Source organism: Patagioenas fasciata, chromosome 4 (assembly GCF_037038585.1).
Source record: "Patagioenas fasciata isolate bPatFas1 chromosome 4, bPatFas1.hap1, whole genome shotgun sequence".
In the NCBI taxonomy this organism is placed as follows: domain Eukaryota; kingdom Metazoa; phylum Chordata; class Aves; order Columbiformes; family Columbidae; genus Patagioenas; species Patagioenas fasciata.
Genome location: NC_092523.1, coordinates 60726437 through 60752500, shown reverse-complemented (window position 1 = coordinate 60752500; position 26064 = coordinate 60726437). Strand labels below are relative to the sequence as shown.

At 36.6% G+C, this 26064-nt stretch overlaps 2 protein-coding genes across 6 annotated transcripts in view; one reads left to right on the top strand and one right to left on the bottom strand.

Moving 5' to 3' along the window:
- The window catches only part of ANAPC10 (anaphase promoting complex subunit 10), a 337004-nt gene that overhangs the window by 169274 nt on the left and 141666 nt on the right, over positions 1-26064 (bottom strand). For 2 of the 5 annotated variants that reach the window (XR_011738869.1, XR_010651287.2), the window contains 2 exons: positions 22578-22683; positions 12482-15811 (listed from right to left, as the gene is read on the bottom strand). The gene's annotated coding sequence lies outside the window, so the exon portion shown is untranslated. Of the gene's footprint in view, positions 1-12481; positions 15812-20373; positions 21681-22577; positions 22684-26064 lie in introns of those variants that run through there. The other 3 variants (XR_011738867.1, XR_011738868.1, XR_011738870.1) reach the window with 2 other exon arrangements.
- Positions 1-26064, top strand: part of HHIP (hedgehog interacting protein) — a 78035-nt gene that overhangs the window by 4149 nt on the left and 47822 nt on the right. The window contains exons 2-4 of the mRNA XM_065836585.2: positions 4018-4213; positions 11426-11582; positions 12360-12561. Of these exons, the coding sequence (XP_065692657.2) occupies positions 4018-4213; positions 11426-11582; positions 12360-12561 (555 nt within the window). The remainder of the gene's footprint in view (positions 1-4017; positions 4214-11425; positions 11583-12359; positions 12562-26064) is intronic.

Here is a 26064-nt window from a genome sequence, read left to right as displayed (position 1 = left end):
GTTTTTCTGTTGACATCAAATCTATACTGACTTTCTCAAAGTAGATATGACAGGGTACACAAAATAGATGACAATATTCAATGTAAAGAATTTCTGTCTATTGTGTCTTCTGCTGTTGCTTGTTCTTTGCACTATTCTTTTTGTTGATGAACCAATTTAGTATGCTATCCTTTCCTGTGCATTCCGGGATTTATTTTACCTTCAGTCTATGCATTTTACTTACATGTGGCTAGAGATTAAAGGATCATCTTACAGATGTTGTAAATTAGTCAGCAGAAGGCATGATCATTATTAGGCATGTTGCAATAAATATTTGAAAGTTTTACATATTTTCCAGAGCACAGTTAGTTTAAACCACTGCAGTTTGATGGTTTCACATACGACTTTAAAAACTGAAGCAGGAAATTAATTTACATTTGTCCAAAAGTCTAAAGCCATTGTCAACTTTAAGGTCATTCTCAAAGTAGAGATCCAACAGAAAAAGCTTAATTCAACTAAGTATTTCAACTTTTCCTTAGAACTGGTTTTATATACTCCAGGATAAATACATTATCAATTTACTGAAATTCAGAACAGAACAGTTGTCCTATCTCCTAGCCAGGACAGAGTTACACATCAGACCTCACACAGAGCAAATGTTACCACCCTATTTTGCTTGAGCATTCTAAAAGTTAAATAACATTGTACTTGATTTTCAGATAATTGATTGACTCTCATTCCTTAATCTTCCGATTAGCTATTATATGACCAAGATTCATTCCAGAAATGACATGAGGGGGTGAATTCCTGTGGTTAATTCCTGGATAGCAGCTGCTCAGGGGGATTAGGATCCTTTTGTCTTAACTTTGAGGACTGAAATGTTGGCAAGCATTGCTTCTCCTGTATCACCAGGCAATGTCAATTACATTTTCCACAAGAAACAGTAAATTAGCTTTTCTATCCTGTTTGGTGTGGGGTTTTTTTTGTTTGGTTGTTTTTTTTTCCCTGTTCGCAATGCATTCTGGAGTCTTCCAGTAGAAGTGCAGTTTTCTATCTGCATCACTGTGTAGGTAATTCAATAAACACACTGAATATTTACCTAGTAATACCTAGTGTTTACTTGTACTTCCAAACACACCACTGCTACCACAAGAAAGCCTACTGCCTGAGATCAGCTTGCTGATGGCAACATCTGAGACTTTTGCAAAGCAGGTGATACCACTGGATGCAGGCAAGCACTTTGCACAGTCTGTAGTCATGGTGCACTTTCCTTTGGTAGAAGCACCAAAAAAGGTAATTTTGTCCCTACTTTAGGAGACCTCCCAGCTTCTTGGTGACATAATGTTCTTGAGAAGTGGCACTTATGGATAGTGCTTTCAGTCATCCCTTATTGGCTTCAGACTTTGTTCTTTTTGGCAGACAATGACTTGACTGAATTACACAGGCCACTTCCCATCTGAGCCCTAGCAATGCAAGGTAGCAAGGTCAGGATGCCATCACCCCTTAAGAAAGTCCAGCTAATGCAGAAGGTTGCCTCAGCAGTGTGGATTAATGTAAGCATATAAAGCCTATTCTTTACTACCTGGATTGCAATCATAGAATAATTTGGGATGGAAGGGACCTTCAAAGGTCATCTAGTCCAACCCCCCCTGCCATGAGCAGGGACATTTTCAACCAGATCAGGTTGCTCAGAGCCCTGTCCAGCCTGGCCCAGAATGTGTCCAGGGACAGGGCATCTACCACCTCTCTGGGCAATGTGGGCCAGTGTTTCACCACCCTCATTGTAAAAAAATTTCTTCCTCATGTCTATGCTAGGCAGTAATAAGTCAACTTCAAAATTTTAGTTATTATGTATTTTGGTTATATTTTACTTCAGTTATCATTATATTTGTAGTTCTTGTCTTCAAGGCATTTTTTCCCTAGATCTGAACCATATCTGAAGCTCAAGAAACGAGACTAAAGTTAACAGTTCTGCTCCTATGGCCCAAATGAGCAATCTAGCAAAAAGAATCTAAATGTTTTCAGAAGAGAAGGGACTGGTGCTGTGCAAAGAATTCCCCAAATAATTCAGGACCAATGCAAACCTTTAGTCATACATGTAACATACAATTAATTGATTACTGTCTTTGAGATTTAAAAGGAAAAGAAAAAAAAAAAGACAAACCCTTTCCAAAAAAAGGATGTAAAAGATGTGAGACGAAGATGTGAGACAATCAGATTCCCAAGGAAGATCTCAAGAGAGATAATAAACCATATGTGGCAGATGTTAGACACATTACTTAACTGCAGGTGATATGAAGCCAAGGATAATCTGAGAATAGATAGTTTAAAGAACAGAACATTTAATGCATCTAGTGATCCTGGCAAATCTGGAGAACCTCTTTTTGAAGGCAATGGCAGCTCTTCCAGAATATGAGTAGAGGCCAAATGGTGTTCTAATCAGTGGCCCAACTTACACCACTAAACTTCAGTACACATTTCAGATGGCTTTTTGACAATATATAAGACTAAATTTTCCTGGAAAGAGTTTGCCTTTTCAATTAAGGTTCCTTCAAATAGGATTTTGTGTAAGTGTGCAGGCCATATATTATGTAATATTTTGAATACATATCTGTTTAAAACAACAGGGAGGGCATTTCTCTGAAGTGTTTGATGTTTATGTAATTATGATCTGTAAATAAAATGCTGAGTTCAGAACTGTGTTCTCAGAGTACTGCATCCTAGAAGAGAATTGACCTATGAGACAGCATACCCAACCATATCAAGAGTCTTCATGCATTGAATAACTTATTTTATCAAAAGTAATTTAGATAATTCCCATCCATGTTATGTTGCAAGAGAATGACATAGGAAAGTCTTCCTACAAATCAACTCAGAGATATGAACTACAGCAAAACTGTGTCAGTATTTTCAAATGTGCTATTTGCAACTATTTACAAGTTTTACAGAATACAAATATTTACCACGTTAATATTTCTCAATATAAGTGCCTTATGGTCTTTGTTTATAACTGCATTAAACAAATAGCAGAAAGAACCTGAGCTTTGTATTTGCTTTGGATCAGATTCAGTCCTTCTCAACTGAGAACACATTTCCCATTAGCCACCATTGGGATGAATGATCAAAAAACAATCCATGTGGTTAACAATAGATTAACAAAGTGCACTGCATTCAAAGACTAATAAAGACGACTATGCTGTTTTCCATTATTTTTCACGATTTGATGACATTGTGCTCCTTAGGCTCCTGCGTTTAGTTAAACAGATCATCAATCGTGGTTTAGTGCTTCTTCAAGTACTATGCATAAGATACACTTTTTTTTCAGGACAAAGTTACAGTTTCAATATTGAGACAAACAAGATGTTATGGGTGAATTCTACTTATAAAAAGAAGCGCCTGAAAACATACAACTTTTCCCACCTCCAAGTAGTTTGCATTAGAGAGAGCAAAAAGCAGAGCAGCATTTCAAGCATGAAAAATCCAAGGCACCTGCTGAACCCCACAGCAGTTGTTTCAGTAGCTGGACTGCGGTATTGTTCAAGATAACATCTATTTAACAAATACCTAGATATATGGTTTTCCTGATGCATTTTTATGGTAGTATTTTAATTTTTAGTCTCTAAATACTTGAATAGGTCACCTTACAAGTTAGGTTTTTAAGTATTTCGTGTAAGAGAAGTGGGCAGAAGTCCTGCTGCTGTAGTTCTTACTTGTATAAACGAGCCCTCGAGTTCAGAGGTTGGCTACGTGATTAAGAGATAGCAGGCTTGAGTTCATAAAATAACTTGAGTACCATGATTCTTATCTGAGAAGGAGAAGCAAGCACTTAAAATCTCACTGTACGAATTACATATTGCACATTTCATGCCAATAATTTTTGCACTTCCAGAATGGTGATATGAAACATGATGCACTTATACTAACTGTATTGGTTCTGTTAGAGTTATTTATTACATTAGATCATGCAATCTTTTTTTTTTTTGTGTAAGATGGGGAAACAGGTTATATGTTTATTTGTCTCTGGTTTGTGGCTTGCAGATACTTTCTGTTACCAACAACACAGAATGTGCGAAGCTACTGGAGGAAATCAAATGTGCACACTGCTCACCTCACGCTCAGAATCTATTCCACTCACCTGAGAAAGGGGAAACACCCGAACGAGAACTAACTCTTCCCTACCTGTGCAGAGACTATTGTAAAGAATTCTATTATACTTGCAGAGGTCACATACCAGGTAAAACCTATAATGAAATACGGGTCTAAAGGATGTGTGGTTTGAACTGTTGATATTGCCTGAGCGGTCAGGGGATATCCCCATTGATATCCAGAGGATTTTGCCCACGCAAAGACAGAATACCTCAGCATCTTCACAGTGGATCTTATGTAGTGAGGCAAATATTTGGAGCACTTTCTTGCCACCCTCCTATTAAACTCTCCATGAAAGATGGGATTGTTGCCAAAGGCACCTGAAACTATTACCTTTGCTAAAATATTAGTGTGTTCTTCAAATCACATAAACAAGTAATTGGCCATCCAAAAGGCTATTCTAAACAATAGATAGCTTTAAAATGCGGATGATGGCTGTTTGTTGTAGATTGTTTTTTTTCTGGTTTTGTTACCCTAGAAACTGATGTTTTTTCCACAGGGTTTAAAGCCCATTGAAATCAAAGGGAGCTATTTGATAGACTTCTGTGATCTTTGAATCGCTTCCAATATGCTGTTAACAACCAAATTCTTAACTAAACTAACACTTCCTCACTGTAGTCAGTAGAGTTAGTTGGACAAAACCAAAACCAGAATTTGACCTGTGCTGTTTCAGGCAGTCACCAAATGTGTGCTATCACTTGTAACTATATCAACAAAATAACCACAGATGATGGCTCTTCTAGAAATACTGTCTTAATACACTATTATATTAAATAACATCTTTGGTATTCTCAATAGTAAATTATTTATATGTTTAAGACTGTCACTTTTAAACTATGCTTTTTTCCCTGTCCAAACACTGCTTACAAATAATGCCACACAGGAGAAAATAATTAAACTGGTTAAGATTTTTTTTCTTTTGCTAGCAGCGGAGACTGGAAAAAAGAGTTGATAACGGGTATGAAAAATGAATTTGTGAATAGTCATTTCTGACATATGAACACAGCTTTGTAATATAATATAAACATATTTGAGTCAACGGGATAGTTTAAGTGGATGAGATTTGGAGGAGGGTTTTTTAATTGCGTGTGTACAGTGTGTACTTGTTTTCTCTGAAATCCCAAGAGAACAGGGATTTCTTGCAGCGTTCTTTCAGTGACTTGAGAAAACATTTTGTATTGACTTACTTTTTCCCTTCACTGTGGTTTAACATGTATCTCAACCCGTTCAAATATGAAAATATTATTATTGTCTTTATAAACTAAGAGATGTTTCTAAGGCTTTCTTAAACCAGCTGTTTCTTGCTCTTTATCACATTCCCCAAAGCAAAGCAGAATACATCACAGTTGCCAAGACTGCCTGCTGAACAGCGATAACAGATTAGATATTCTAAATGTTTGGCCCATATAAGAAGTCAGCACAAAGGCTTTTTTTGACATGAGTTTGTAGCTAGTGCAAATGATTCGTTTGTTCTGCAGAGCAAATCCCTCATAGCTGTCCTGTGAAATTCTGTGTGTTTCTGAGGAAACAATTTGTTTAATTGGGAAAAGTGAAAGAAGGAGAAGGGAGAAATAAGGAGGAGGCGGAGGGAGGGAGGGAGAGAGAATGAGAAAGGGCTGAGCAGCACAGGAGCCGTAGCCACAGGAACCTCACTCCTCAGATCAACATATGTGGTGACGAATGACAAATTTATTTTTCTACAAAGTTTGTGTATATGTAAAACTGCTGAAGTGCATCAAGATGTCAAGTGCTTTTTGTGACCACCCAGGTTGCCTTGAAAGATAACCAGATGAAAGCATAACTTAGCACTGGACAGAGCACTGTGCTTTGCAGGAAAAGAGCTTACATATTTCAGCCTCAGTTAAACTAGGATTTTTCCTACATCAATCAGATGCTAATAATCGTTCTAAATACTTGTTCTGAAAGTGGGTTGTACTAACAGAAAGTTGTTGTATACTTACATCCACCAACAGGGTTAATTTGGTGACTTGACTGGTACATATGTTTCTTGATACCTTATACTAGTGTTTCCTGAAGGTTTCCATTAAGATTCAGGTTCCTCTTTTTGAGAAGATGGGCCATAGGACTGCAATATACTTTAATATTCTTACACACTCTAAAATATAAATAATTAAAATAACAACTTATCTGGGTTTTCTATTTTACTTGTGAGATCCATAGATCTATAATAATATTTCCTGTAAAAGAAAGAAAAAAATAGAAAATTTGGAAGCTGTGTTTCTAGTTTAGCCTGGAGGATTAGAAAAAGAGTTGGAAATTAACAGCCCCCCAAACCCAAGGTCTCTGGCAACGATTCACTGTGCATTTGTTAAAAAATCAAATAATTACTCATTCTCTATTAAGGAACGCTAATTGTTTCTGAACACCAATACAAAGGAGTTTAAGGAAATTGCTGACTACAAAAATAATGTTATCCCTTAAGTCCTGCACAAATGAGAAATACTATTAGCATTTTAAGATAGCAAGCATCTTTTCTGGAATTGAAATTTTAGCATTACTTATTAACCAAGAAGACTGAGAAATTATACATGAGTCTTTCTGATGAGTTAGCTCCAGAAATGCATTCGTTGTCTGTCTTGTTTTGCAAAGATGAAAACTCTAGCAGATCCGTGCTTAACTCTTTTGAAGATAGCAGTTTGCCCACCAATTATGACTGTAGCTGAACTTCCTTCGACTTTTTTAGGAATATCCAAAGAAAAGGTGGACCCAATTCTTTATTCAAACAGAATAGGAACAACAGCTGTTAGGATAGTATGAATATGTTAATGCGGGAGGGTGTAATGTTTCACAAAGCCTATGAGGTTACAACTTCCCTGCTTCATCTCAGGTGACTGTTCTTATTAATTCTCATCTGAATTTTATTGTGAGCCTCAGTTGAAGTGATTACTGATGAGGACACTGGAGTCAAGTGGCTTACTGAAGTACCTTCAAACAATACGAATTTGAAGTTTTCCAAGGTCATAAGAGAAGGCTGTCTAATATTTATTACGAATAGGGCTAGTAAAGAAAGGCACGGTTGGTTCTCCTTTTAGGCATGAGCAGAAACTTTATCCATGCCAGTGAAAGTGACACATTCTAAGGAACAAACCTCTGCCTCAGCCATGGTGTGTTCTGCTATCCAAGGACATCCAACAGGTTTGGAACTACGTGCTCATAATTTTCATTTGAAGAAACGGTTTCCAGATGATTGTGGGTGAATCAGATCCAGCCCCAGATCTGAATCCAGGCATTACCAGAACAGATGCCTGATACGAATTTTTTAACTCCAAACAAAGGCACCCCAGCACAAAACACTGGAAATCTAAGAAATTCTGCAATCCACGCAACACTTTCAGAAATTCTAATGTTGTCAACTAATAGTAGCAGTCACCGTAGTCAACCTGCAGAAAAATAGTAGTGGCTCACAACATTGCTGCTGCTAACAAGAGCATCAAGGGGATTAACCCTGGCATTGCTTGTGTGCAGGTACATGCAATGTGTGTAAGAAGAGGGCTGCTAGTCACTTGAAAACTAGGTAGCAAGTGATGTGAGCTAGCACCAAACTTACTACATTTTGACAAAGTCTGGAATCACCTCTTTGATTCAGTTTTCAATAATAGTTGAGAAAAGATAGGAGAATGTGGTTTTTGTGAACAAATTCACATCTAGCTGGCAAAAGTGCAAACCAGAAAAACAAACAAACAAACAAAACAACAACAACAAAAAACACCAGGCAAATGCTGTTTACACAATACTGAATAACAGTCAATAATAGCAGGAATAAAGCAGATGAGCCTGATCTCCAGACGTTCTCTAAGGCCATGTAGGTCTCCTCAGATGAGTGGATGATATTCCATCCTGTGTGAGGTGCAAACAAGGAAGGGAGTGAATAGTAACTTGACTTGCTGTACAGATTAGGACAAACGCTACCACAACATTTGAGCTGTACATCACAGAGAAGGGTAATGGGTACACAGGGAATCCAGCGAAGTGGAATATAGTGAATGTAGGTTAGGAAGCAAGATAGAGTGTGAGGAAGAACTGGAGTGGAGAAAGGAGCTGAGGATCAACTGAGAGCAGTTTTCCTCTGAAAGTGTTTGAAATCCTGCAACTTGTTCCCACAGTGTTTTAAAAAGGCAAACACAGAAAGCCTTCGCTAGAAATGCCTTAACTGAAAAGTCTGTAGTTTGATGCTTGTTAGGAAGACATAAAGTTTTAAAAGCATTGAAATGCAAGCCTGTACAAAATCGGACATGTATAACACTTAATGTTTAATCTTCCTTTGTAATTTCAGTTTTCTTTGTTAACATGGGCACTGCTCTGTAAACACATACACAGTTGGGAAGAAATTTGTAATTATATGTATAAGTGTTTTAAAATAAAGTAAGAAGTACACAAATTCACACAGGAGCAAACGTTGCAGTCCTTATTAGGCAGAGTTCTCATAAAGGACAGTAACAGAGCTGGGTTTGAATAAATTCAGACTGCGAAAAATGATATTTTCTTTTTTTTTCTCCAAACAATTTTAGTGCTTAGGGTACTTGTCAGGAGCCGTTCTTCTGGACACCGTACAAACACTAAACAAAATGGCAAACTCTACACTAGCAGAGACCTTACAGTCCAAGCAGGACAAAGAAAACATTACATGGCTACAAGCAGTTAGGAGAGTAGAGGCAAAATGTTTTTCTAGTTGCCTTTGGTGAAGCTGTTAGTATGTTGAATTTAGCATTTATAACACAAGCAGATTTTTTTTTTTTTTTGGTAAATTACTATGGTTTTTATAGGACAAAATTCCATTCTTAATACACAGGTGAAACTGTATTTACAGAGGTTACACTCTTTCCAGTAATACAACATTTTAGCAATTTAATGATGCATTTTCATAGTTTAATTCAAACTCCACTGTTTAAGAGCATTTCTAAGGAAAATGGAACAGAAGTCTTCTCCTTTGTTGGAACCTGCTGATGGGTTTCCTAAATAGCAAAAGGCAACTGCAGTATAACACATACTGCTGAAGTGCATGATAAAATATTTTGTAAGAAAAAGGGATTAGACTTACACGTAAGAAAAGGCATTGCATAAGGCATTAGTCAAGTGAGTTTGCATCTGATTGTTATTTGAAACGAACATGTACCAAGTAAACAATATGATCATAATATGCTCTCAGTTTTTCTGACTAAAGACAACATTCAAGCCAAGGCTAGCTTGTCTTTAGTAAATAGTAGATGATATGCTTGGAAAATTATAGAAATTCTTAGAAATTGTACGCCTCTGATTTGCTATTTCATTTTTTTTTAAGATCCCCTGTGCCTAGAGAAATAAATTATTAATAGCAAAACTGTGTATTCTTAAGTCAAATAATTAAACACCAAGATTTTAGATTACCTTTGATTTTGGCATTATTTCTACCAGCCTTGGAATACCAGTCTGTGATTATGTCAGAGTTCCTCCTCAGTTGTTCCACTTGAAATTATATCTCCCATTTTCTCCAAATAACTACTATAAATTAAAACCAGCTCTTCAGAAATTATATTTACTGAAGCTTCGAATCATGGTAATTAAACTTTTACACCACAACACACTACCATGTGTTTCCAGATATTATTTTGTAGAAACCAAAGACAGGCTTTGTCATGTTATTTTTCCAATATTTTTAAAGGAAGATGCATATGAAAAGAAGTATAGTTGGGTGGGAAAGGTTTTCCACTCCACAAAAATTCTGGGATCTAAAAAATTTTCCTATTCCACATAAGGAAGAAATTGAACTCTTTTGAAATTTTCCATGAAGAAAGCCACAGAGAGACCACCCCAGGATAGCTAATAAAGTGGTTGTTAGGACATTTACTTGGGAAATGGGAGACTTGGGGTCAAACTCTTGCCTGACAGATGAGGGGCATTGACCTGAATATTCCTCTTCCTAATGAAACACCCTAATTACAAGACATTGCAGTATAGTGATACGAGGTTTACTGTCTGTTTCACTGATTTTCATTTAGACCAGAAGTTTTAGTTTGGACCAGAAACGTCATGTTAACTAAAATTTTGTCAAAACTGATAATGTTTCTGAAGAAGCTTTGCTTTTAAGAAATTGGCATTTTCCAATGAAACACAGCTGTCCCTGATCAGCTCTTATTGTAAGTTGTAAGCCAGAGGCTTTATAGCCAAGATCTATGGATTACTGCATTATTCACAAGTGGTAAAGCCATGCATAAATCAGGCCTCTCATTCCAATTAAGTGCTAATTCGGTGTATCCTATGAGTTATGTATATCCTGGACCATAGTGCATCCTAACAGAGTATGCCAATAATGCAAAGAGGAATGAAGGTAACTGAAGACATATTATCTTGACATCTGTTTTAGTAAAATAGCACATATATAACTAGCCAATTCTGTCTTCTTATATTTAATATTAATGATTAAAAACTGGATAGAAATGACTTTGTGGATAGAAATAGATATTTTTCCTGTCATTAAACATAGTGTAATATCAGTAGTGCTGGGTTTTTTCCTCAAAGGCTCTCATTTTACCAACTTTTTGTTTCCCTGGGTCTTCAAACTCCTTCCCATTTTAACCTACAACTTAAAGACCACCTTTCATCCAAGCCAGCTTAAAGCCGGCTCCAGCGCAGCATGTGACATATCCCTGTTGTCAGGGGGTGGGGGCCGAGGACATAGACCTCCCAACAGGACACTGTGTTCACCCAGTGGAACGTCAGGAGTCAACCAGAGGCCAACTGCACGTCACTACAGGGCAGGTTTCAGCAGCACTTCTCACTTTCTGAGACAACTCATTATTCACCTCTCCCATCGACGTCCTATGCTGCCATCAGTCCACAAAGTCTTCACTGCATGTCTTTACCAAAGCCTGCACTGAAATTTTTACTACAACAAACTACTTAGAAAAAAAAAAAGTTAAACGAAAGCTGCTCAAGCTATTTTACAGCAGATACTACACTTGATTAATAGGGTTAAAATCAGGGAAAAGTGTCTCACAACCTCAGCTCTGAACTTTGTCTCTTAATTGTTTAATAAGCGAACTGTAGTGTCACTTTGAATGCATTGGGTTTCTTACTTAAGCCCACTGAAAAGAAGGTTTGATACAAATACAGATGATTGAATTATAAAAGGTAACACTCGGTTTGTATTTATTCAGAGCAGGTCTTTTTTGCAAGTAGTGCTTTGTTTAAAATTACTCCTTTTTCCACTCAATATATCATCTATTTAAAAATTGGTTTGGCAGGATGAAACTGCAGACATGACAACACACTAAATATTTGTATGCTCTTTTGCATTTTTAAGGTTTTCTCCAAACTACAGCTGATGAGTTTTGCTTTTACTATGCAAGAAAAGATGGTGGTGTATGCTTTCCAGACTTTCCAAGAAAACAAGTGCGAGGGCCAGCTTCTAACTCCCTGGACCACATGGAAGAATATGACAAAGACGAAGAGATCAGCAGGTTCATAAAGATAAATGCTGTTTAATCTGAAAAAAAACCTTAGCAAAGCCTGTGGTTTTCACAGTGAACCAGCTCAGTGTGTGCTTATGCTCAGCAGCTGTGTTTTCCAGATGTTACTTTCTTTTGCCGCTGCTGGTGTACGTCAAAAAAGAAAGTTACTTTAGCTTCAATATTTCAGTACCATTTGACATTTGCCTTGCTGAAAAGGTGTTAGAATCCTGGTTTGATCCACCCTCTGGATCTTACATAGTTCTAAGAAGTCATTTCTTCCTGAATTTAATATTACTAAATGACTACAATAAGTTTAATAGTATAATACTTATTTCATTATTTTTAATTTATTTTTCATGTATTTTTCATCGTAAAAATAGTCACATTAGGTTGTCCCATCATAAGTCGTTATTTTTAAATGGGTTCTAGAAGCCAATTTTTTTTCAAATTCCTGGAATTTAGTGTGCTTATTACACAGTAGAAATTTTGTGTTTACAAATTCTTTTGTGTTTTTTACCAGTTTTTTCCCTCATATTCCTCTGTATTTGAGATCTAAGATAAATTAATTTTCTCTTTCTTGTATACAAAGCAAATTTTCCTCCAGTGAAGTTCAAATTGATTTTCAGTATTATCTGCTTGCTTCCATTCAAAGAAATCATTTATTCTGCATTATATAACTCTGTTTTTAATATCACTGCAGAATGATAATTTTATCTTCTAGGGACATTGTTGTGTCGTGGTTACAAGAAAGAAGAAATTTCTCACTATTTTTTTATATCTTTCTAGAAAACACAAGCACAACTGCTTCTGTATTCAGGAGGTTGTGAGTGGACTAAGGCAGCCTGTTGGAGCAGTACATTGTGGGGATGGATCCCATCGCCTCTTCATTCTTGAGAAAGAAGGATATGTGAAGATCTTCAGTCCTGAAGGACACATATTCAAGGAACCTTTTTTGGATATACACAAGCTTGTTCAAAGTGGAATAAAGGTTGGGTTTTTTTACTTATCTCTATCTGTTTAAATTTTAACGTGTATATGGGGGAAAAGGGAAGAAACTTTTTTTCAGAAATTATTTTAATAATAAAAGAGTAATGGCAACAGACCCTACAGGTCAATCTAGCAAAGAAGTGAAAACTTCCTTGTTTTGGAAAGGGAAACCATAGTGTCTTGTAACTGTCATCACATTTTTCTATTTCCCTTCATTTATTCCTCACTTTAAATTCAGAAGAAACTATCTAGCATCAGCATCCCACAGCATTATCTTTTCATCCTTTGAGCTCATTTCCATCCCACTCAATTCAGCTGAGTTTTGCTGTGATTCTCATGGGACCAAGTTTGGTTCAGGGCCTCTCCTGACCTGCAGGTGCTGGGTGATGCCCTGGGGGGTTTGGGAGACCCCCAGGAGAGGGGCAGTGGTGCCCACTCCCCCTTGGCTCAACCTTCGATGTGGCACAAGCTGCACTGGTTGGGAGGCTGCTTTAAATCAGCATGTAAGAAGTGACTGACCCTTCAGATTCAGACCTAGGGGCAGATCAGTGCAACAGCTTTCGCCATGTTTAATGGGGAGACTTTCATGGTCAGGGGAGGGAATGGTGAACGGGCGATGATGGGAATACGTTGGGGGGTGGAGGTAAGAAATTATGTCTAGGTATGGGGTAAGTACTACCGGAAAACTTTTAAGTCTGTTGGGGGATATTTTACTTCAGAAATGTTGTAAGTGTTGTTCCATGTTGATTTCTTGTCACATTTTAGAGCGGTAATGCAAATAAAATCAAGATACATAAAGCATATTTTAAATTGCAATCTAGTTTTGCCTAGAACAGGCAGAACTGTACATCATAAAGCCTCCACAGATGAAAGATATATTGACATACTGTATTGATTTAAAATGCATAATCATTTTGTGTTTCAGCTATAAGGTCAGTAAGACTATTTAGGATAGCCTTTTCTGATAGGTTTTGGGTTGTGCTGAAAGAGAGAGAAAAATGAAATATATGACACCTTTTTCAGGAAAAGAACTGATTTGTGAGATTCTGTGATTTCTTGAACACTTCCCTTTCAGCCTCTGTAGGTAACCATTATGTTCAAGATATTAGAACAGCAGGGACTTACCAGGAGTATTTTTGAACATCAGTCTAAAGCTGTTCTGTATTTCTTAACTGGAAATTCTGATTGTACTTGTGAAAAACTGACACCAAAACTTTCCACAGAATTGATACCAGTACCAAACAAACTTTCCTCAAGGCAACTTATATAGCTAGAGGCAAGGCTAAATCAAAAACTGATTTTCCTTGTTCTAAATAGGCAATAGCCTGATTGATAAGACTCTCAACAGCTACCTTCAGATTCAGATTCAACTTTTAGTTCTGTTTTAAATCAGGGCCCTGGTCTTTTTAGTCTTTAGTACCCTAACTAACATTTAATACTCCAAGCTGGATCTGTTTCAACTATAACATTTTGTGTAAATAATTTGATGCTCTCTAAGCTGGAAAGTCTAATTTAATTCCCTGAGATAACAGTACCGAGACTGAGGATAATTGTATTGCAGTGTTTAATGCAGGCTGGCAAGAACAGAGGCTTTGTGTACTTCACAGGTGAGAAAGGGAATGTGCTCAGAAGCAACACTCCAGCTTTCAAATGCAAAGGGGAAAGTACGAGAAGTTGAGGAATTAGTACATTATATAAAATAATAAATAAACAGAATAAAACAAAACCACATAATGCAAATGGTAGTTTTAAACCAAAGGTTCTAAAACATTTTTATATTTATCCCCTGCAGTCTGATTTCTATAATTATTGTCCATGGTCCTTTACCTACAAGGATGTAAGATCACTGTGACAACAGCAGCAATTATTCTATCAAAACAGACTACTTGAGGGTATTTGATTTTACTTACCTGTTATACACTTTAAAACTAGAAATCAGTAATGGAGAGTACTATGTGGATAGACAATTTTCCAGAAGGTGATGCAGATAGTCTACAGCCAGCAATTAAAAAAAAACTTACCTAAACCACTGCATCCATACGCAAAGTGTGAGAATTACTGAATGTGTCTCTGTGCCTACTCAAGAAATGCTTGTAGTGTAAGGTAGATGGATTTGTATGTATACCTTTTGCTTGACGTTCTTCTCGTTTAGTGGTGTAAGTGAAAGAGTAAAATGAAATCAATGAATTTTCAGTTGTACCTCAATCAAACTTAGGCCTGTATGTTCCAGTGAAGTGTTTTGCCACGGTAACATGCTGCCTTTTTTTGAGTTCTCTGTTCATTTACACAGATTCATAGATGTTGAATCAAATATCTACTCAATTACTGTATCACATCATCCATATAATGTTATTCTTGAATTAGCATGGAGACTCTTCATTGAAGTAAACAAAAACTATTCACCTTTTTTCCAACATTGGAGCAATGGTAGCAAGAAGTGGCAAATGATTCTTTTCCCCTAAAAAGAGTGGGTTAGGACTTTAAGTGTGAAAATTTTCTCCCTTATATCCAAGTGTCTGAAAGTAGCAGTTTCTGTTCATTTTGTGTCAGTATCTGAAATACTAACAAATACTTAACTCTAGTGACAATAATCAAAATATTTTTTCAAACTTTTATAGATATATGTTGTATTCAGTAAATAATAATAATTATGCAACTGTGGTAGAATAAAAGGTAATTTAAATTGATACTCTGAAAAGCATTTTGGACAGCTATCACAAGAAGACATTTTTAATGTTGATAGATGGAGTAAAATAGTGGTAGTTGATTTTCTCTTCTTTTTCTAATGTAAAGAGGAGATTTAGGAGTGATAAAATTGTCATATTGTCACAAAGCAGCAAATCTGTTGCCTGATGATTTTCCAAGGAATATACTTAAAACTATCTTACAGCTGCTATAACCAAGAAACAGAAATGACGTATTTCCTTCGCAAAAATAATTGTGGACTTTAGTTCTGATCTCACATAATTTCACTCATCACAGCACTGGCAGTCACATAAGGAGGAAAACACTATGCAAAAACAGAGGATGAGGGGTGACAGCATTGTATAGCAATCAGCCAGGATACCTTCCTAAAACGATGCTGTTTCGTTCCTCTAATGGAACTAATGGTCCCTGTGTTGATGAAATTCATGTGGAGCCCCTGACGTTGCTGTGAGCAAGCTTGTAGGGGTTCTTCACTGGTCCTGATAACCCAAGCACAAAACTAGGATTATCTCGAGTTGCCTCTTGTTGGTCACTTCTGTGAAGGTCTGTGGATATAAGTAGAAATGAAGTAAGAAGAATGGTACAACCTGATGCATATGTTTTATCGGTCCATTGGCTTTTAATGTTCATTAAAGTCATGGGGGTCTCTGCTTAAAACTTGTTGCTTCAGTAAAAACTACTAACAGTTATGTGATTTAGTTTTAAGGAGTTTAAATGAAACAGAAGAAGTGATAATGTTATATGCTGCCAGTATCTCAGAAGGAATTAGCACAAGTATGTGGAAGTATTTCATAAAACGGAGACATGCCATGAATGGATGACGGTAGCTTGTGCTTCTTGGAGGCCCAACTCAAGAGAAAATTAGATGCAGGATTGCTGAAGAGTTAAGAAAAAAAAAAGCTCTGAAGAGCTTAAGAAACAATTTTTCTCTGCATATCTCCCAGTTTCTAATCCTCTTTGGCAGCACAGTTAGCAGGAATGCTTTTTTGATCTTTTATTTTTCAACTTAGCTGTTGGAAGCCATGGGTGGATCTTAATGAAGCAGCTGGTAATCCAAAATTTGTGGCCCTTTCCAATGTACTTTATGTCACACTAGCTACATAAGTATTGTAGTAGGTGTGGATGGACTGGGTACTTGGTCAAGTCCCTCCTGGCACACTTAGCCTTTTCTTCACTGCTTCAAGAATGTGGAGAAAAGAAGGCAGCTGTGCACCTCAGCTTTGCCCCAAAGTTGAGTAAGGACAGGAATTAGACATGCACCTGTAACTCAAATCTAGCGCATGCACCTGGGATCAACTATTTAGGAATATATAGCCCAGTGTATTAGAGAAAATACTGATTCCATCCATCATCTGGGCCCATTAATATTACAACGTACCCAGAGTATGTGGCATGTATGTAGAAGAAAATAATTAAGCATTTACCAGAAAAAACAAACAAACAAACAAAACAAAACATACCCCATGAGTCTGCTTCCCTGTTCTAGTGAATTACTGCTCCATTATGCTGTGGTGAAGTGAGTTGTTAGTTACGGAGCAACATTTTACAGTTGTTCCTTCAAAGTTATGTAGCAAAGACAATATTTATATTAAAATATTATTACTTGTTTTTTTTTCTTTTGGACTGCTTTTCACTACCATTTTTTTCTTTTTGTTTTAACCTGTTGCCAAGTGGAAGCGAGGTGCAAAGTTTGAATGAGAAGCTATTGAACTAATAATGGTAATGCTTTGATTTCACTGGTGCTTACTTGCATTTAATGATTTATTGAGACATAGCAGTGCTGAATATGTAATTATTACAAGATCAGTCACCTTGTAGTCAAGATTCTATCCAACTTACAGAAAAATGCTGAATGCTCTAGCAGTTCTCTAAATGTCCTTACTCCTGTGGCTCTATTTCATCTTATTAACTGTATTATTTCCTAAGATTTGCAAACCTTTAGATCAGTAGCAGCCACCAAAAAATGCAGCACAACCTATTACATTAATTTTCACTCACTCTTGTGTCGTGAGCCTAATAGCATATATTGGTCTAAAATGTATTGTTTGGAATTACTTGGCAACAACAAAAAAGAGAGAGCCTACTACTTCTCCTGGGAGTTAGATGCTATAATCACCTTTCAAAATACTTTCTGAAAAATAAGTAGCTTGAGGGCTGCCACGGTAGAGAATTTCCCCTAGTTGTTAAACCATTTTTGCAGTCCTTCCCTACAATCATTCAACATTTCCAACATCCTTTTCAAATGAAGGACTTCAGACCTGGACAAATTAGCCAAGTCTCCATCTTACTACTGCCAGTGGTAAAATCAAGCCCTGTAGTTACAAGGTACTTTCCTACTGATAAATCCACTGACTGAAGTAGCTGGAATTGCATGGGTTTCATGTTCAGTTGCTTGTCATCTCCGTTCCTTAAGATGTTTTCAGATTATTGCCAATTTTTTTTTTATTGTGACCAAGCTCTGGTGTGTATCTGCTGACTACAGGGTCATAAATCACGCACCCAGCGAGAATAGCTGCATTCTCTTGCACTTTGCTTCACAAGGTGTTCGGAGTAGAAACTGCTGCAAAATGGGTGTCCTTAACGCTGCCATTACGGAATTACCATTTGTACTTGTGTAAAGGTTTTTTTTTTTTTTGAGCTAGTGATGAAATACGCTTAGTAGATCTCACGGGAATATTGTGATAAAGGGCAAAGCCTCTGAGGAAGGAAGGGGCAGAGCAGGAGAGGGAAAGGAAAAAGGACAGAAAAATATGTTGAAGGTCACTGTTAAGAATATCTGAGTTAGACTCCTTGATCTCAGTCACTTTCTTCTTTACTCTAAGACCGTGGTTTTACTTATCAAAACCAAAATTTAACAGAAACTGCCCTCAAATCCAAAGCCATAATCACCTTTTGATTTCATGTTGCTTTCAAATTAATCAGTAAGACTAGCTTTATATGTTTTTTTTTAATTCTCAAAGGTTTTTAAATGCTATATTCCTATGTAGTTCCTTGTATTTTAAAAACCAATTCTCTTTGCAGTGAGAAAGATACAGAAATATCTGACAATTATTTTAAGTGTATGCTCAGCAAATTTCAAAGTAATATTCTTAAGAAGAGCTAAAAGTTAGATATATTCCTCACTGTATGTTAGTTGGTTTTTATATCAGAGCACAAGTACTTTCAGTCCTGCAAAGTCTAATTGATGAGTGATCCTGTGATTTAGGTAGGACTCTTCTGTGAGTAGGAGTACAGAGGAGGGTTTTCAGGGTGATGCCACGAAGAGGGGTGGGACCCCTAAATGGCTTTACATACACAGTAGACCCATTTTCCACACGTAACAATTCATATATCCAGCATAACACTATGAAAGTAGACTTTCAGGTATTAAATATGCTAACTATGATGCTACAAGACAATTATTCCAGAGCTTCTCAGGGTCAAATGAGCACCTTGTCACCAGAGGCAGGTTTTTGCAGGAATGCAGGGTTAATACTGAAACTTCTACTATGCCTTCATGTTTGTATCACAACATAACATTTAATGACATGAATACTTATTAGTCAGATAATTCAACATACGATACAAATAAAAAACTACAAAAAGTACCACAACGTCCATCACTAGCACAGCACGTTTCAGGGCACTTATAATAGGTTGTGCAGCCTTTGCAGTGAAGAGTGCTGCTACAGAAAACGACAACAAACCAGTGATAAAATCTATTTAAAACTTAGAAACAGATTGTGAATAGTGTTATTTTCTGAATTATATATTCAGTTTTATCACTGATAAAACTTCTCACGTATTCCTCTTGACAGTGGATATGTCCATTTGTTTTTGCATCATGTTAATGTACACACCTAAGTTAATGCAAACACTTTCTATTGATACCCATGAGATTTATGTTACTGACAAAAGACCCACAATTCAGATGGTTCATGCTAATCCTTCCAGGCAAGTCCTGTAATTTCAATCAATTTATTTTCCTTTCAGTTCTTAAGTAGCAGGATGAAATCAATGAACCTATTTTTAACAACTTCTTTGCCTTAGCATCACAGAGTGAGCTGGGCTCTCCTCCTTTAAACACCAGTTTATGCTCCCGGCAAAGGTGATCTCTGCTCCCTAGAAAGCCAAATTTACAGTGGCTACTAAATTTGTGACCAATTACTCCCAAACAGGGGTTTCTTTTGATGCATGGTGAGAAACGGGAGCAGTGGAAAGATGTACTTGGTTCCAGGCTTTAGGACCGGAAAGAGTATTGGGAGATTCTATCTAAATTTCTTCCTTCTTCAACTTAACAGGCCTGCAGCTCTTCAGAGTTGCTCAGAAACATCATCTACAAAAACTGGAAAGCAAACCTTTGTTCTACCAGACCAAGCTCCCATATGTCTGTGAAGAATAGGGATAGTGCTCTAAAATAATAACAGTAGAGTGTAGAATATAAATATGACATACATCCTGTTATGAACACTGTAAGATTTCATTTTCCTTTCATTGTACAATTAATTCCATGATGCTAAGTGCAAATTCTATTTACTGTCTTGCTCCCATACTTCTAAGAAAGACTAAGATACATGCGTAGGCTCAGGCAGAGTGGCAAGGGAAATAAAATTTTTGGTATATACCAGTGATACATTTTGGGGTGTTCTTTGGTGTCCTGAACTCCTCTTTCAGAGTATGAAAGGGGAGCCTCTAGGATGTCTATGGTGAGAAGCTGAAAGGCGATGTTCACATTGTTGCAAAAATGACAAGGAAATAAATGCAGAGCTGAACTTTGCGCTGGAGACTGCAGAGAGGGAGGTGGGGAAGACTGTTCTTCAGCACAGACTTACATGCGAAGCCACGTGGGGTCACAGGACATGAGGGTTTCTCACCCACTCAAGAGGTCAGAAGAGATGCAGTCAGACTTGTAGCACAACGGATGTTGTTTCTGAGGCCATACTTCACCTGTGACCTGCCCACTAGGAATCACAATTTATTCATCCTAAATACCTTGCCATAAATGAAGCAGGAAATCAGGAAAGTAAAGATAAACGAAGGAGAATGTCCTTGCTTGTAATGACCTTAAACATTAATAAAATAGACACAATGCACACAGCACAACAGCCTGCATGACAGTTCAGTCGTCTGCATTAAAAGGAAGATTTTTTATTTATCAGTGATAAGTTCTTTATAATTATGTGATTTTTGAGAGGGTGATAATACTTCTGTGAGGACTTAATATACTTCAACTATATTCAGAAACTGTAAAATACAATCCATGTTCTAACCGAGGACTACATAATGACAGTGAAATGTGCCTGGATTTCCCATTAACCATTTGCAGATTTTGGTTCTAATCCTAGAAGTCGCACAATAGTCCTTTGAAAGAGGCTGTATCATACCACCATATAGCTCTGTTGCTTGCACAGAAAAGACAGATTCTTACAATTCTGAAAAGCATGTGCCAAAAGCTCTAGAGACCTCTGTTTCTGTGTGAGAGACTGCGCTAGATAACCATATCCAAGCTAGCAATTGTGGAACAGTGCAGTGACTCTCAGGTTGTAAGCTGACCAGATGAAGAATTGCCAGTTTATTCTAAGGAAATTTGAATCAACAAAACATAATCGTTTCTGTTGATTTTGGGTAGCGTGTCTTAGATTTGAGGAGCTGAGAGGGGAATGAAGATAATACTTTATCATTTTACATGCACATGTGTAGATTTTAATGTTCTGTGTTTCCTTGAGAGGAATCCCATGGTGCCAATTAACCTAACTTATTCCAAAACAATTCTCTGTTTGGAAAGAATAATTTTCATTGTGGGTGTTCCATGAAATTGTATGCCTCATACCCTGTTATTACTGAGATGTGTGCAGTGCAATTGAGAATGCCAGTTTCTTTTCCATGCACTGTATAGATTATAGCTGTATCCCACACACAGTGCTAGATAATCCCTACTTTAATTTTGTTATGTGTACAAATCCTTTTTGAACATTTAGCGGTTTTAAAAATGTAAAAATCCATCATCTTCTGAAAGTGCATTTGTTAAAACCAAAAGCTGAATTTAGAAGTGTTTAAAACCAATGAATAACATGGTAATTATCTAATTAAAAGGAAATTATTGAGTCTGCTGAAATATAACAGGCAGATCATGATATCCAACACAAAATGGCAAAGAAGGAATACAGTTACGCAGAAAATTCCATGGGTTTTAGCCAACACAGTTTCAACCACATGTTTTTCTTTAATGGGAGGAGGTTTAACAGTCCACTAAGGCTCCAAGATTCATCATCCCTTCAAGCTCTTGGACACCCCAAAATCTGTAATGAGGTCCTAGAATGCTTCAGGGAGCCTGTGAAGTGCTGGAGCTCTTGAAAACAGCACCCAGTGTCCTTGAGACTTCTCCTACATGTCCATCATAGCGATACGATTTCCTCAGGCGTTATACGCCTTGTACTATGCCATAGAGAAAATCGGTCACATGTATGTCTTGAAAGAGATTCGAAATTGAATAACACATATACTTTCATAGTTAATACAGCCCAACTGCTATTCCTACATGTACTTTCCCCAGATGCCACAGAACAATTTTCCTCTATATCCTCTTACACACATTTTCTCACAAGCTCTTAAGTCCTACTGAGGATTGAGGGAGGAACACTTCCTCTGACGGAGCACTGGTTTTATCATGTTTTCCACCTACTTTATCCCCTTTGCAGTTAAAATTGGACAAATGATCTGTCCCTAATTTAATGGCTTATATATAATTCTAGTTTTAAAAAACAGTCAGAACTAATTTTTCCCATTACTGAAAAAAAAAAATCTCCAAAAGATGAAACCACTTAGTAGCTGACACTTGTTTTTGTTCACTGTCCGGGTCTGCCTGCATTCTCATATTGCTGGAATTTTTAAAGAAATTATTCCATAAATCTCAATAAAGTAATATTCTCTCTTAGATTTAATTTGGAAAATGGAATATACAATCTGTGGGAGAGAGGTCTGCAAAATACTTTCAACCATTTGTTTTTAATTTACAGCAGATACTTTTTAAAACCTTGATCTAGCTTCACAATCCCTACAGCTGAATTGCAACAACTTTAATTTATGTAATAATCATTATTTTTATGCTAACTGAATGCCCCGAAAATAAATGAAAGGGGAGTAAATCACCAAAAACTTTTATGCTTTTGACATTCCTAAACATTCTGTGAATCTTTGCTAGCTAGATTCTCAATCACTGCAACAGCTCAGAGACAACATAACAGAAGTGCTAGCAGATGAATGGATCTGAGTCACACTGTAGTGTGAAGAAGAAAATTTTTTAATGCAAACCTACATAAGAAAAGTACTTACTTAGACTTGAAGTATCCATGTAATTTTCTGAAAGCATCATCAGTTTTCATGAGGAACCACATTAGAAGGAAGTTGCCTCCAATCAGGACATCATTTCAAGCTCCTCCTTAAAAATAACACATACATTTGCATTACAAATTGAATGCTTAATTGTGACTAATGAACATAAAATAGTATTGCACACTTTATAGGAGCCTAGTTGAAGATGTGACTAAGCACTATTGACTCTCCTCTTCAAACATCAGCCAATGTTTAGGTATGTTAATGCCTGCACTAAACCTTGAACACTTTAAAGACCTAGTCAAATAAATGAAATTTCAGATTAGAAGAAAGGCAATGCAAAATGTTGGCAGCTTCCATTACTGCTGTTTTCCTCCCCCATAACTGCTTTGCAGGATATGACGGGACAATATTATCAGGACACTATCACTGCAGTGACTTTCTGAGGGAAAAAGCAATATGGCAATGGTTTCAACTAAAAAGCGTATGTGTGTGTGTAAATAAGTCAGTAAGAACACATAAAACTTAACAAGCCACCTATGAGATTACACAGATTTGCCCCTACAGTTACTTAACAGATCCCCGAAATAACACACTGTTCCAAGTGTCATGTCTAAAGTTTGAAGGAACAGACAAATCCAAGAGCAGAGGATAGTAGGGAACTGCCTAATAGAAACTGGCCTCTGTGGGTTTTTACCCCCTGTGCTAGATTGCCCCTCACTGGGACAAATCCAAACTATTTCACAGCCAGTATCCATGTGTCCCCAAAGGCCTGTGGCGCTGGGAAGGCCGCACATAAAATTGGATCAAACCCTTTATTTACAAATGCTTGGTAAAAAAATGTGTAATCAATTACTTAATTTAAAAGTAATTTCAGTTCTTGAAGCAGAAGCATTCAAAACTGTGTTTTTGCTGTAGTTTAATGAGTCAGTGTTTTGCAACTTGCAACATTTTGCACTTCTTGTAGAGATACATTATCCTTACACATTACATATATCCTTTAGTCTTTTTGCTTTTGAAATAGTATGTTAAATATGTATCTGACACACCTGAAAGAACAAAAGGAACATAGTTCAATACAACTCATACAATCTATTTTGTATAAAATGTATATATATTTAATGAATGTGTATAAATTCTATTATATTTAACTATCTGCATAAATATTTCAACTTACAGGAGTAAGTATTCTCAGGAAAAAACAGTAGCAATTGACTAAGGGAAATTATCTTAATTAGTTACTAACTAGTAACTTTTGAAATCACTTTCTATGAATGGTCAAAAAAATCACAAACAAAATGCATGAAAGAAACTACTACTCTGAATCTGAGCACTGCTAAAATTATCTTTTAATAAGGCCCGAGAATTCCCACCTTTGTTCAATAAAACAGAAAGGTACCTTCAAAAATCAGTGAACAGCTTAGAAGGTGAAATGAAACAAAATGAACTAGAATCCTTAGTACTGAATTTGATTCCTCTGATTTTCTTAGGTGCTGTAATTCATCAAAAGGCCCATTACAGATGTTTTCACAGAAAATGAGGAGAATATCTTAATGTGTTTGAGGTACTAGATATAAAGTGAAGGAGAGGGTTTTGGAAAACAAAAACAAAAAAACAAAAACAGTTTCAAAAATGAAGCACTGGCTTTCAAAACAAAGTCTGCAGTGTGCCAATTTGGTTAGCAAGTGTGTATTATCCCTTAGCACTAACCAGTGATACAATAGAAAGTGCAAAGAGTGTTGCTCGTATTATAGTATCACTCAGTCTGGAGTATTTAAAGAAGCTCCCGAGGCTGTACTGCACAAAACTTAGACTTTGCCCACTGTGTTTCCTTGTTTCCTGTGTTAATTGTTCTGCCCATTTGCCAAAAGGTATTATAGAAAAGTGTTTTCTTAATGCTGTCCTCAACTACACAACTCTTAATTCGATCAAAAACTAGTGGAATTGGTATTGGTGCTTAACTGATGAAAGGTCCGAGTCCGTGACACCCGGTGTTTCAGTTCTAGCTGTTTGAAACTTTATCGTCTTAATTTTGAGACTGAACATACACTGTGTTGTTCTAATTGCACTGGCTTTTTCAAAAGAACTTTGTACTGAATTCAGCCAAGTTAAAGGGTTTCCAAGATCATGATCTTGGCTCAGGATAAATGGAGCCAACGAGCTAAACAAATTCCTGCTTTCTTGGTTCTTATAGTATGAGAAAAATAGAAAGAGCAGAATACTTTTACTGCTTTATACAAGTGAAACACTCCTGGAAACAACAAAAATATAAGTTAACCATGTTTATGTCAGCAAGACACGCAATTTCAGAAACTATTTTTAGCTCTCTTTCAAAATCTGAACCACAAATTATAACATTAATGAAGCAAACATTTCTCACTTGGCAAATCTAAGAAGTTAGTTTTAAGAGTAATCCCTTTGGGATTTAAAACAATAAAGAAATTTAGTCTAGTACAGACAAATATTAGTGTTCTTATAACATGTAATAGTAATAGCTGCCTTGCACTGTGTTGAGCGAGGATACATGGCTATATTTGTTTCCACTTCTGTTACTGAGAATGCTTTTCTAATGAGCTACATTTTAAAATTGGGATTTAAATAAATGAGTAATGGAAAAAAAAAGAAAAGGAACTTCTAATCAGGAAAACAGTGTACATTCTTTCAAAGTCGTGTTTATAAGTTCAGAGAAGCAGTGGATCTAGTTCAAAGATAAACCATGTTTCAATCTGCTTTTCAAAACTATCATATAGTTCATTACTAAAGTTTGTTTTCAGTTGAATCTTAGCGTAATGACAACGGGTTACTTGAGATACATTACTGTACATCATAATGTGCTTTCAGTTGTAAGGTGTCATGATTTCTGTTTAGTACAGGTCACAAAATCATTGATTTACAGTTTGGGTTTCAGGTTTACACAAGTATAAATTAATAATGTACAGAGGCAACTGCTATTTCAATCAGCTTATGTTGTCAAGCAATAAGAGAACCAGTAACTTGCATTTGCTGATGTGAAATAACCGTAGGCTATTTAACCTGCAAGAATTCATGCTGCATAAATGTGAATTTCAGCACAGGCAGAGTTAGATGTGTAACTGCCCTCCCGAACATACAGTTTGATTCATGCACACAGAACAAATATTTGAATTTACAAAACTCTGTGTGGTTTCATTGACAATTAAGCCCTTTAGACTTTAGGCACTCTTAAAGGTGCATTGAATAAACAAGTATTTCCTGGTGACTTTTTCATGTATATTGCAGGCATGTATTTTTAAACCTTCTCAGTCTTATACTGGAATAGTGTATGTAGACACCAAAGAGAATCATTTGTTTACAAGAATTCTAGAATACTGAAAGGGCAAATCTAGTCTTGATGAAGGTCTTGAATGAAACATATGAGTTGATTCAGTAAGTTAAAGTGGTTGGGCCACTAAATAAGTGACCATAATATAATTAAGTTCGACATCCTCCCGTGGGATCCTACCATGAG